The 13661-nt window shown below is 33.7% G+C and overlaps 1 protein-coding gene across 12 annotated transcripts in view; it reads right to left on the bottom strand.

Moving 5' to 3' along the window:
- Positions 1-13661, bottom strand: part of apbb2b (amyloid beta precursor protein binding family B member 2b) — a 92559-nt gene that overhangs the window by 13351 nt on the left and 65547 nt on the right. For 8 of the 12 annotated variants that reach the window (XM_087237091.1, XM_087237092.1, XM_087237093.1 and 5 more), the window contains 2 exons: positions 10833-10979; positions 5932-6059 (listed from right to left, as the gene is read on the bottom strand). In XM_087237091.1, the coding sequence (XP_087093217.1) occupies positions 5932-6059; positions 10833-10979 (275 nt within the window). Of the gene's footprint in view, positions 1-4129; positions 4341-5324; positions 6060-10832; positions 10980-13661 lie in introns of those variants that run through there. The other 4 variants (XR_015476532.1, XR_015476530.1, XR_015476531.1 and 1 more) reach the window with 4 other exon arrangements.

The raw sequence follows: 13661 nt of genomic DNA, 5'->3' as shown, positions 1-13661 counted from the left end.
AAAGAATGTTGCAAACCAGTAACCATTGATTTCCTTAGTTTAGCAGTCAGTGGTAACCGGTTTCCAGCTTTTAGTTTCAGAAAAAAAGAAACTCATAAAGATTTGGAACCACTTGAAGGTGTAAATAGTGAATACATTTTCATTTTTGGTTAAACTATCCCTTTAACTCACAAAATCTACTATTTCCAAAAAGGAACCACAGAAATAAAGTGTGTCACTATACAGTGTTTTACACATTTTTTATTTGGAGTAATATAATAAATAATAAATAAATAAAATAATATAATAAATAAAAATTGGAATAAAATAATAAACATTAGAAATGTAAACAAAGACCATCATGTTTTTATACTGACTTGAAGGAATTGATTCGCATATTAACATATAGCATCGATTAGGACACTTGGTTATAAACAAAATGAGTGTGAATGTGAAAAGTGTGTTTGTGTTAATATGCTAATCACTGCCCTCAGATACACTGATGGATGATGTGCCCTTTAGATTTAACAGCGACAATCAATTTCAAAACAATTACTTAAAGAAATGCACACCCTAATTTCAAGCATACAAAAAAAAAGGGTGTAAAAATAAAAGTGCTCAAAAAATGCATGCATGCACCTCTCCTGCTGTATGCAGGTGCATGTGGCTGTCTAAGATGAATGAGTGTCTCTAAACTTACACCTTCAGCTGTATCATACGCATTTTCTTACAGCTAAAAATAAACTATTATGAACTAAATGACCGGCAACAGACTACAACAAGACAATGATGAGAATACAAATAACAAAAGGGTAAAGCAATTTACCTCTCTCTGAGTCCCGGTAAGCAGCAGAGTAAAAAATGAAAAACATTATGAGCACAATGATACTCATTATTGAACGACAAGCAAAACATTTCAACAAAATCACCAACTAAACCTTTCTAAAAAAAATCTGCTAATGACATTTCAACATGATAGCACACATATTATGAATTAGGCATGTTCTGCTTGTGTTTCATGAACAAGCTTCAAAGGTACTTCAATTTATTAATTAAAAACAGACCAACAAAAATGGGTTTGACAAGATGTGCAGCTTAAAAAACAACTGCTAGAACTTCCTGTGGCATGAGTGTATTCTTATTTTAAGAAAAGGTTCATTTTCTGGCAGCTCTTTATTTTCCAGACTTTGTGATAAGAAAAGCAGAGCTTTGTGTGTATGTATGCGTGTATGAAAGACCAGCAGGTGTGACAAGAGAATTCAGAGATTTTCCTCGATGTATGACACCTCAAACCATGAAGCTCTCGGTGTGTAGTCAGTAAAAGGCATGAATATGGAACAGTGTTATAATTAGAGATCTAACAGACAGTGAGGCAGGGAGAATAAACCTAGTGCATATAATAAAGCCTAGAATGAACCTCAGGTTGCAAACCTGTTCAAAAAGTCTATTTTTCAGCATCTCAGAAGGATTAAAAATAAATAAATATTACAAAAAGACATGCTGGAGGGTCAAGGAGAAACTACAAGGAGGTACAACGCAAATGGACCGAGAACAGAACCCTGAGGTTTCCCTAAGGAATTTGAAAAAAGCCAAGTGCTCTAGTTTGTATGGATGTGTGGGATGTATCAGAGGGAAGGCCTGATCTGAGGGAACACGTAAGGAAGTTGCAGTCTCTTTCCAATGTAACCCATTTAGTGATGTGAACATCTTGCCGTGACCTACTTTAATAACTGCACATGCAGTACTCCTCTATACTATCCTTGCCACAGTAAATGACAACAACGCATTATTAATCCTCTAGTGAAATTCTCCACCTCCTCATTTACACCATCTGGAGCAATTCCACCCACTCCATCAGCCCAAACTACTTCCACGTTCTCACTCCAGAACTCCTCAACAGAAACTACTTAACAAATGCCTCACTGGATAAGTATAAAAATGCCATACAGTATTAAAAACATTGGGTCTTAAATAAGTGACCAAAAGAGAGCACAATATTTTTTAAAAATGTGACAGAAAAATACTCACATCTTTTTAAAGTAATGTGTTTTTCCTTGGACAGCATTATGTCGTAGCGCTCTTCTACAGATTTTCACCTCCTCGACTCATCCTCTGCTCTGTTAAAAACATGCAGCTCACCTCTCTACGCTCAATCTCCCTCTCTCTTTTTTTACCCCCTTCTCATTTTCGCTCTCTCTCTCCTTCCATCCAATCCCAGCATTCCTTCTACCCTCCCCCTCCCGTATGGCTTGTCGCTACGCTATAACCTCCTCCGGGGTCTGGTGAGGAAAATGTTACTGATGGGCTTAGTGGCGTATTAGCATTGGAGGACATGATGATCACTTGCAAAAAAATACTTACACATGCAGACTGCACATTATATCTGGGAAACCAAAAACCAAGCCTAAAGCGCAATTCCTGTTAATGAACATATGAAGGGCGCCATCTGCTGCTCAGAAAGTGGTACTGCGAACACTCAGTGAGGCAAAACTGTGATTCAGCATCCGTGATGAAGTATGCTGCATTCAACCCCTGCATCATTCACACACACACACACGCATACACACAAACCAATCAACTCTTTTGGGACTAAAGCAGGAAAAGTACAGCTTTTTGGAGAGTGTGGGAGATTTATTTGGATGACCTCACAAACACTCACACACAGGCAGTCCCGATAACGCTGGATTAAACTTTCATTAGCACTTGTCTCTTGATCATCAATCTTTTATTTCTGTCCTCCTTTCACTGGCCTGACTTCTTCAATCCAAAATCATTATGGTGACCTTTAGCGTGAAGGGGCTGGAGGAGCGTCTCCATATCAGAATACATTAGCATAGACACATTAAGTGAACCTCTTATGTGCTAGTGATAATGAACGCATGAGGGAAGTCACAGGTGCAAAGGTGCTGATGCTTGCAGATCTGCAATCTCTAATTAAAATGAAACACGAGGAATTCCAGGCACATATGTTACAAGCTATAGCTTGCAATGGTCTGTCACAGTGCATTTGCGATTCCTTTGCTAATGATATCATATTAGGAAGTTTTTTTGTTTTTTTTTTTAATTACAGTGTTCACTCAAAATTTAATAAAAGCCTAAACACTGACATTTTATTAAACATTGCTACTCATTAGGTATTGTTATACTAATGCATTTACAAATATAACCCCCCATACCCCCCCCCCCCAAACACACACACAAACACAAACACATGCACACACATATATTGTTTCAGCATCAATATCGCAACGTGTGTGTCCGCAATAGTCACATCGCAGAATATAAAATGTTAAGTTGGGATTATAGTCGATCAACAATTGAGAATAGTGAAAAGTGAAACTTTCTCATTTGCATGGGTTTTAAAGGCATTCAAGAAAATGTAAAGCGATCAGGCACAATAACATAAAACAATCGTAACTTTAATGAAGAAATATTGGTAACACTTTACAATAAGGTTCATTAGTTAATGCATTTATTAACATGAACTAATCATGAACAACACATGTACAGCATTTACTAATCATTATTGAACATTTACTAATGCATTATTAACATCCAAGTCCATGCTTGTTAACATTAGTTAATGCACCATGAGTTAACATGAACTAACAATGAACTACTGTATTTTCATTAACTAACGTTAACTAACATGAACAATTACGTTAGTAAATGTATTGTTCATTGTTTGTTCATGTTAGTAAATGCATTAATTAACATTAACTAATGAACCTTATTGTAAAGTGTGACCGAAATATTTTACTGAATTATTAATTAAATGAAGACTATACAGTGTTATTTTACATTAGATATGGAGTTAACTTGTTAACAAAGGTTCGGCGCCGGAACCACGCCTCACTTTGTCTCCTTAACCAATCACTCACTGCCTGAAACTTATTTAAGGCAGACTAGCCCTCTAGCACTGTTCTTCTTGTTCTCTCAAACCCACCGTCCCTCTATTTCCTCGCTTCCTATTAACAATCCCATAACCCTCTCTTCACTCCTAGAGTAAATCAGGGGGGTCCAATCACTCTACCAAAATACGATACCCCCACTCTGAGTCTCTGGGCATCATCGTAGGACGCCCGATTAACCTACCTACCTGTTCACAGATTATCATATTACTTCCTTTCCTCTTCATCTTACTGTTCTTACTACTTGTATTACTGTTACCATCCCCTTCATCCCTACAATAAAGGCTAGCTCTAAGTGTGGTTTGGTCCATGGTGGTAAATACATTATTAAATTTCTGGAATGCTGTTTGACTGAAAAACCATAAACAACTGTTAATTTTACTTTTTTCTTTGCTCTACAATAATTACTCTTGCAATTCTATTATTTTTTCATACAAGATTATATGGTGGCTGAGAGAGATTAATGCACTAAAATACACATGCAATTACAAAAAATGGCAGCAAATTCAAAGCACATAGCAGACATACAGCAAATCCTCACAACACAAACACTAATAAAACGCACTGCATTTTCTCACAATGTAAACAAATGAATAAAACATGCTGCATTTTCTCACAACACAAACATTTTACAAAAATGAGCTGTATTTTCTTACAACACTTCTTAAATTGCACAGAACCCAACGGAAATGTTTCAAGGAGACCCTAAAACATGACGGACCCGGCTATTTAGGTTATGGTTATTTAGGCTAATAAAAACTAAGGACACTTAAATTGGGATATTAAAATAAACAAACAAAAAACTCACCACTCAATGATCACCTACAACATCACTGAGCAATAGTCACGGCACAGTGGTGTCCGTCATGTTTTGGGTCCCCTTGAAACACTTCCGTTGTGTTCCATTCTTTTCGTGTTGTGAGAAAATGCAGTGCATTTACGTTAAATGTTTGCACTGTGAGGATTTGCAGCTTGTGTGCTGTCAAACGGATGAAGGTCTTTCATTAATTTGCCTGTGTTGTTTATTGCTCATGTTTTCTTAAATTGCAGCACGTTAAGCTCTCTCGGCCACCGTATGATTCACACCCTCCAAAATCAACCCAACCATTCATTCATTCATTTTCTTTTCCGCTTAGTCTCTTTTCAACCCAACCAATCTAAATTAATATTTTTTTTCACAATAGATCTATTCAAGCCATCTGGTGAAATGGTATTCAATATAGAATGTATGGCAGAAAAACTAAATATCACAATGTCAGATTTTTTTCAATATCTTGCAGGCCTAATATATATATATATATATATATATATATATATATATATATATATATATATATATATATATATATATATATATATATATATATATATATATATATATATATATATATATATATATATATACTGTATGATGCTGGGATTTTATTAAATAGCTGAGATTTTGTCATATAATTTATATCTTCTTGTACTTTAGTTGCTTTAATTACTTCAATTGTCCTCGTTTGTAAATGACTTTGGATAAAATAATTTGCCTAGTGATAAAAATTTAATGCTGAAAGGCAAATTTACTTCCCCTCTATTCAATGGCTTTTGTAGGTCAGCTAATTTTTGAAGAGGTCTGATTTAACTAGTCAGTATTTTTTTCTTAAAGTATAAAGGCAGCGTTTGCTTGGTCACAGAGATTAAACATTATTAGTGTTAGTAAAGGAGCAGTCAGCTGAACAGGATCAGCACAGTGGAAAATGAGCTCCTCGTAAATAAGAAGCTGATGATGTTCTCGGTGGCTGAAAGCTGTGACCGTTTAACCGATATAAAATCCCCTTTTCGCCCCTTCAGTGCACTTTCAAAAAATCATAAACAGACATTTATGAACTAAGAAAATTTTAAAATCACCTCCCACATCTTCATGAATAAAGAGGGCATTATAAAACATTTAGTTTCCTCCAGTTTATCTCTGTCATTTATTAAACATTTCACAAATCCTTTTCCATTGAATATGCTCTCCTTGACTAACACATAAAAAATGGGAACAGGTGATTACCTTCCATTGTCACGGCCAACGCCCCACACACGGATGCTTGCGATTGGCTGAGAGTGGAGGACGCTCCGATCCATTGGGTCAACCAGATTCAGCATGTTATTTTCCAGAATGAGGTACATGTCCTTCCCCTGGGCACACACAGATGCACACGCACACACACACAAAGACACGCACAGACACACACACACACACACACACACACACACACACACACACACACACACACACACACAAAATAAACATTCAATTTCAAAATCTAGTGAGCTTTCTCTGTTTATTACCAATAAGGTAATCTGCTTTATATGGAATCATAAAAATGGATTAAATAATATATTTTTTTCCCTTAGATATAAACTTTAGTTTTGAGCAAAAAATTAAATATGTGTAATTTTTCAAACTCAGAACATGTTGTATGCATAACACAAAACTTTTATCATGGTATATATATTTTTAAAGGAATATTTTACCCAAAAGTGAAAATCTACTCTTTATTTAAACACACTTTACTTGTTCTAAACCTTACGAACGTACTTTCTTCACTGGAAAACAAAATCATATATTTTCATGAAATTTATAAAAGTGAAAAACACCATGGAGGTCAATAGCTACCATTGTGTTACATTCATCAAAATATCTTCTTTTGTGTTTAAGCTCAATCATGTTTGGAGCAAGTTGAGGGAATTTTCATTTCATTTTTAAGTAAAACTAAATTTTATTACCAAGTTTATTGTGTTACAAACAAACAAAACATTTTAAAAGCATTTAACATTATATATATATATATATATATATATATATATATATATATATATATATATATATATATATATTTATATATATATATATATATATATATATATATATATATATATATATATATATATATAAAATTACTTAAAGATGACTCTTATATGGAGAATGAAGTCTCGTATTGCTCAGGTGTGATTTTTTTACAGACTTCAACTGAGTGTAAAAATCTTGATGGTTCTGTGGACCTCATCTGTTAAATCTGATCTTTATTTTGCATTTTCTATTGAATTCGGGTCAGGTGATTGGCTGGGCCATTCTACAGCTTGATTTTCTTTCTCTGAAACCATTTGCGAGTTTCCTTGATTGCGTTTTGGATCATTGTCTTGCTTAAACATAAACTCTGGTTTCATCTTCATCATCCTGATTATATAGATGTTGGGCTGAAGCAGCTAATATTAATTTACAATGACAAAAGGCAGATGGCTGCTGAATAACACAGAGAGATTTCAGCTGCTGTCTGGGCTATCACTGCCATTCTACAGCTGTCTTTCTTCATGTGTTTAATACTTTTTCCTGTGTCATTTAATTTTATTACACATAACTTCATTTGTAAACTAATTAGATGTGTGTGTGTGTGTGTGTGTGTGTGTGTGCGTGTGCGTGTGTGTGCGTGCGTGCGTATTTCTTTGGTTGTTATCAACACCTGGTAAAAATATCAAGTTTCAAGTCTTAAATATATATTATTTATGATTTTCAGCATTCAACATTCATTCATTTTCTTGTCAGCTTAGTCCCTTTATTATTCCGGGGTCGCCACAGCGAAATGAACCGCTAACTTATCCAGCAAGTTTTTATGCAGCGGATGCCATTCCAGTTGCAACCCATCTCAGGGAAACATCCACACACACATTCACACACACACTTATACACTACGAACAATTTAGCCTACCCAATTCACCTGTATCGCATGTCTTTTGACTGTGGGGGAAACCGGAGCACCTGGAGGAAACCCACGCAAACGCAGGAAGAACATGCAAACTCCACACAAAAACGCCAACTGAGCCGAGGCTCTAACCAGCAACCTTCTTGCTGTGAGGTGACAGCACTACCTACTGCGCCACTGCTTCGCTACCATTCAACATGGTTTAGTTAACTATTTTTATACAGAGGTCCATAAACAGTGGAGATAAAATACTAATGCTGTCTATGATCTGGAACAGCTTTTGAGACATAAATGCAGCCATTGTGCCTTGAAATACTGCCCATGTAGCAACTCACTAGGTTTTGGAATCAATGTCACAGCTATAAGGTCTAAGCATGGTTGTGCTTGTATGCATGTTGGAAGTAATGAATAAATGATCAGACCAGAAAATAAAAGGCAGAAGGAAAACAGAGGCTCTCTTCCTGTGTCCTGTCACAACACATTAAACTCTCTTTCTTCCTCTTCCCATTCTATTCAGTTGCTTTTCCTGCATGACATTTTCAGCTTCTCCTCTTTGTTACTCTTATTCTTTCTCGCCTTGACTTTTTTACATTTTATCCCAAATTCTGTTTTCCTCTATCAAAATGACACAAGGTATGTTTAGAAACCTTGTACATATTTTGAATGAATGTGAATATGAAGAATACTGAAAAGATTAGTTAAAGAGAACTAGTGATGTAAAAATACAAGTGTTTACCAGGGTTCTTTGAGTATGATACACATACTGTATGAACTGAAGAAATGTTTTAACCACTGCACATGTGATATTTTCTTCATCATAATGAATAGATATTGAATCTTAAACCCCAAGATTTATCTTTAGTCTATATTGATTCAGCTTATGCATAAATAAAACAATAAAAAACCCTTTATAGCAGAGCTTACTTAATAAAAAATGTGTTTTTAATAAAAAAGTGTTTCAACTTTACAAATCTGCACATTTTCTATCAGGAAACTCAAACAATAAATGCAGTTTTAACGGTTCTTTTTACAGTTAAAAGCAATATCATTAGCCCTTTTTGAAAAAAAATCAAACATTCTAAAGTGCTGTTTAACAAAGACATTTTTAAAGATAATTCTTTTAATAACTTATTTATTTTGTCTTTGCCATGAGGATTACATATTATTGTACTAGTTATTTTGGGAGACACTAGTATTAAGTGCAATATAAAGACATTGTTTTGTAGCCAGTCAAAAAACTTAAATTTTAAGGGGCTATTAATATTGACCTAAATAAACTAACATTTTATTCTAGGCAAAAAATAAAATAAAATAAAATAAATATATATATATATACATTTAGAGGCTTTAGTACTGTAGGTTAATTAGGGTAATTAGGCAAGTTATTGTATATCGATGGTTTGTTCTGTAGACAATCAAAAAAATATATACAGTAGCTTAAAGGGGCTAATAGTTTTGACCATAAAATGTTTTTAAATAATTTAAAAACTGCTTTTAATCTAGCCAAAATAAAATAAATAAGACTTTCTCCAGAGGAAAAAATGTATTATCAGACTTAATGTGAAAATGTTCTTGCTCTGTTAAACATCACTTGGGAAATATTTAAAAAAGAAAAAAGAATTCAAAGGGGGGCTAATAATTCTAACTTCAATTGTATATTTTATGTAATAGATTATATCCTATCCATTATATATGTATACAATATTATCAGACATACTGGGAAAATATCCTTGCTCTGTTAAACATCACTTGGGAAATAGTAAAACAATAAACAATTCACAGATAATTATTTAGCTAATAAGTTGCTAATAATTTTGCCTTCAACTGTAAACGCAAAATAAACTTATCTTATAAAAAAATCTTATAATCGCTCAGTTTTTGTGATTGTGAAACAATGTAATTAAATGGCGTGTAGACAATGTGTCACAAAGCATTACATTTAAAGTTTCGATTTACACAGCTCATATAGTTTAGAAAAGTATTTCTGTAAATATTTGCACTGCAGATTATATTGGTCTAGAAATTAGTCTAGAACTATAATTATCTGAACCTGTTATCTTCAATATTTAATGTTTAACGTTAATGTGTATGAGTGTGTGTGTGGATGTTTCCCAGAAATGGGTTGCGGCTGGAAGGGCATCTGCTGCGTAAAAACTTGCTGGATAAGTTGGCAGTTCATTCTGTGGCGACCCCAGATTAATAAAGGGACTAAGCTGACAAGAAAATGAATAAATGAATGAATGAATGATTAAAAAATATTTATATTTTCTATCTGAAAGGTAAAGAAATGCTGAATAAAATAAATAAAACCAACAGTAAAATTTACTTAAACAAACACCTACTGTAGCAAATTCAGTACATCTACAAAAACTCTGAATGTTTAAGTGGTCTCCTAACTATAACAATAAACTGTTGTTGAACCATATCTGCCTTATTTTTTACATGATTGCATACAATTTTTTAATTTAAATGTAGATTACTGCCTGTATATCAAACAATAAATAGAAACTGAACTTTGTGTACTTTTGGACTTTTGGGTTTGTTTTTAATTGAAACTTTAAATATTATAGTAATATGCAAGTATTAGTGATCGCTATATAATTTTTATCTTTATCCTTAAGTAAATTCTAATTGAATTTATTTAAAGGCAGGCATATGGATCATTCATCCATTCATTCATTTTCTTGTCGGCTTAGTCCCTTTATAAATCTGGCATCGCCACAGCGGAATGAACCGCCAACTTATCCAGCAAGTTTTTACGCAGCGGATGCCCTTCCAGCCGCAACCCATTTCTGGGAAACATCCACACACACACATTCACACACACACTACGGACAATTTAGCCTACCCAATTCACCTGTACCGCATGTCTTTGGACTGTGGGGGAAACCAGAGCACCCGGAGGAAACCCACGCGAAGGCAGGGACAACATGTAAACTCCACACAGAACCGAGATTCGAACCAGCGACCCAGCAACCTTCTTGCTGTGAGGCGACAGCACTACCTACTGCGCCACTCCTTTGCCCCAGCATATGGATATTAAAAAAATATTTGAGTAAAGCAGCATAACTATTTCAAACTTCAAAGGTTCTGGTAAAACTGCTTGACTGTGCAAAGATTGTGCAAAGGATTTTTAGAAATGTATTTGTTTCTGTATGTGTGTGTGTGTGTGTGTGTGTGTGTGTGTGTGTGTGTAGCTGTAGCTCACCTCTCCCCAGATGCCCACAGTGTCTCGTATGTCATTCTTGCAGTAGGACAGTTGACGGATGCAGTTGTTTACAGCGACACTGCTTTTACCCGGAGCCAAATCCTCTTCAGCCATCTCTACCCAACCGAGAGAGCGCACGGCAAAACACTGGAATAAAAAAAACACACCCACTGATGAAACATTTCATTTAGAGAACTTCCTTTTTGCCAAAAAAAAGACAAAAACATATACTCTATTGTTATATTCAGACGGATTTGTAGTACTTTTTAAGACAACACAATACCAATATATGCCAAGCTAACCCTGATTTTTAATGTCAAGAAATTAAAACAAAATGATATTCATTCGTTCGTTCGTTCATTCATTCATTTTCCTTCGGCTTAGTCCCTTTATTTATCAGAGGTCGCCACAGCGGAATGAACCACCAACTTATCTAGCATATATTTTACACAGCGGATGCTCTTCCAGTACTCCAGGAGAGTTTTCAAGTGCTCTTTAATTTCCTTGTCCATGCCTATATATGAGTTAAGACTGAAGATTATTATGAGTTTGACATATTCAAATATGACTCTGGACAATAAGACGTGTCTTATGTTGCACATGGATATTTGTGGGAAGAGTTAAAAATATGCTGAATAGGTTAAAATTATAGATCTTTCTTTTAGTCCAAAAATCATTAAAATATTAAATAAAGACCATGTTCCTTGAAAGTATTTAGTAATTGACCTGATTTAATTATATCAAAACTTGAAATTTTTTAAAATTAGTAATATGTATTGCTAACAACCTCATTTTCGTTAACTTAAAGGTGATTTTCTCAGCATTTTCTTTTGTTTGCACCCGCACACTCCAGATTATTTAATAGTTGTATCCAGGTCAAAATAATCCAATCGTAAAAAAACTATACATTAATGAAAAGCTTATTTATTCAGATGCCTAAATCTTAATTTTAGAAAAAGACACTAATAACTGACTTTGTGGTTCAGGGTCACAAATCCTAAATATACAGTTAAAGTCAAAATTATTAGCCCCCGTTTATTTTTTTTTCCAATTTCTGTTTAATGGAGAGAAGATTTTTTTTTCAACACATTTCTAAACATCATAGTTTTAATAACTAATTTCTAATTGCTGATCTACTTTATCTTTGTCATGGTGACAGTAAAATTATATTTTACCAGATATTTTTCAAGACACTTCTATACAGTTTAAATTGACATTTAAAGGATTAGCTAGAAAACAATTTAAAGGAGGGGCTAATAATTCTGACTTTAACTATATTATGTAAAAGATTATGTCCTATCCATTATGTGTTTACATACTGCATTACAATATGCTTCATATTCAGAAATCCTCCTACTCTACAGTGAGAAAGACTGAACTGAGGAAACACCTCTTTAAACTTTCAAATGGCACCTTCTAAGAATAGCTTCAGTTATAATGACTGAGAACAAGAGAGAGAGAGAGAAAGAGAGACAGAGTGCATTCATACACATGCATGATCATTTACACACACACACACACACCCGCACACACACACACAAATATCAGAATGCTGAGATCAAACACCAAGACCCCTGTTACTGGAAGATCTTTTCTTTCATCTTCCTTTCTCCTATCGGTATCTCACTCCCAGCATTCTGAGAGCAGCATCATCCATTATTCAGTTTCTCTCTTTTTCTGACAATGGGTGATGAGGAGCCTCCATAATGAAAGAGTTTATGTGTAACGGAGATTAATAATAGGCAGAATGTTGTCGTGCTCTATGGGTTTGATTTTAACTGCTGCTGAAAGGACAGATCCTCAAGAGGAAGAGTGTGAAACATGCATAGAGGAAGAGAGAACGGGGAGAGTAAGAGTGCGACTTTGAGAAAGTATGAACTGAATATTAGATGAGGTTATCTGGCAATTAAAAATCCAGTTACAGTTAAAAATTGACTTACAGTGTGTCACCGTGCAGTTGCAATGCACAGACCTGAGTGCACCATATGCCATCAAGTTTAAATGTCTGTTCAAATGTTTAGTCTTGGTATGATTTTTTGGAAAGAAATGGATAACTTGAACTTCCTAAGACAATGTTCACAATGTATTTTGATAATGATCAATTAAATCAATAACTCTTCTTTTACACTTTATATTTATGAATGACTGCTGAAAAAAATTAACGTAAAATATTATGCATTATAAATATTTTATTTTATTTTATTATAAAATAGTTAAAATGAGGAAAAATAAAGTCATGCATATATACAGATTATGATATGCTAGTAAAGACTAAAATGGCATTTTTTAAAATACAAAAATATATAAATTAAAACATATAAATAAATAAAACAATTTAAAAAATATATTAAAAGATATTCTTTGTATTGTATTTTTATTATCAAATTAGTAAGTATAACCATATAACATATATTTTGTGAAATTTTTAGTGTCAACTTTTGTCCATCAACAAGATAAAGATCAAATAAAATTTGTAGTTAAACCTTTTTTTTTATTAATTTAGCATTTTTTTGTATTATTGATATATTTTACATTGAGTGTTTTGATGCATAAATCTGTAGCAAATAATGTCATGTGTTTTTTTTAGACATAGTGTTTAGTATTATTTTTATTATATTATATTATATTATATTATATTATATTATATTATATTATATTTATTGTATTATACTACATTATATTATATTATATTATATTATATTATATTATATTATTATATTAGCATCTATGTTTTATTACCTCAATACTGGCTTTCTGACTCAAGAAAATGAAGATCATGGTTGAGAGTCTTCATTTCCAAGCACGACAAGTATTTGCATTTCACTGAGC

This window comes from Danio rerio, chromosome 1 (assembly GCF_052040795.2).
Source record: "Danio rerio strain M-AB ecotype USA chromosome 1, GRCz13ab, whole genome shotgun sequence".
Taxonomy (NCBI): Eukaryota; Metazoa; Chordata; class Actinopteri; order Cypriniformes; family Danionidae; genus Danio; species Danio rerio.
This window is presented reverse-complemented; position numbering and strand designations above follow the sequence as displayed.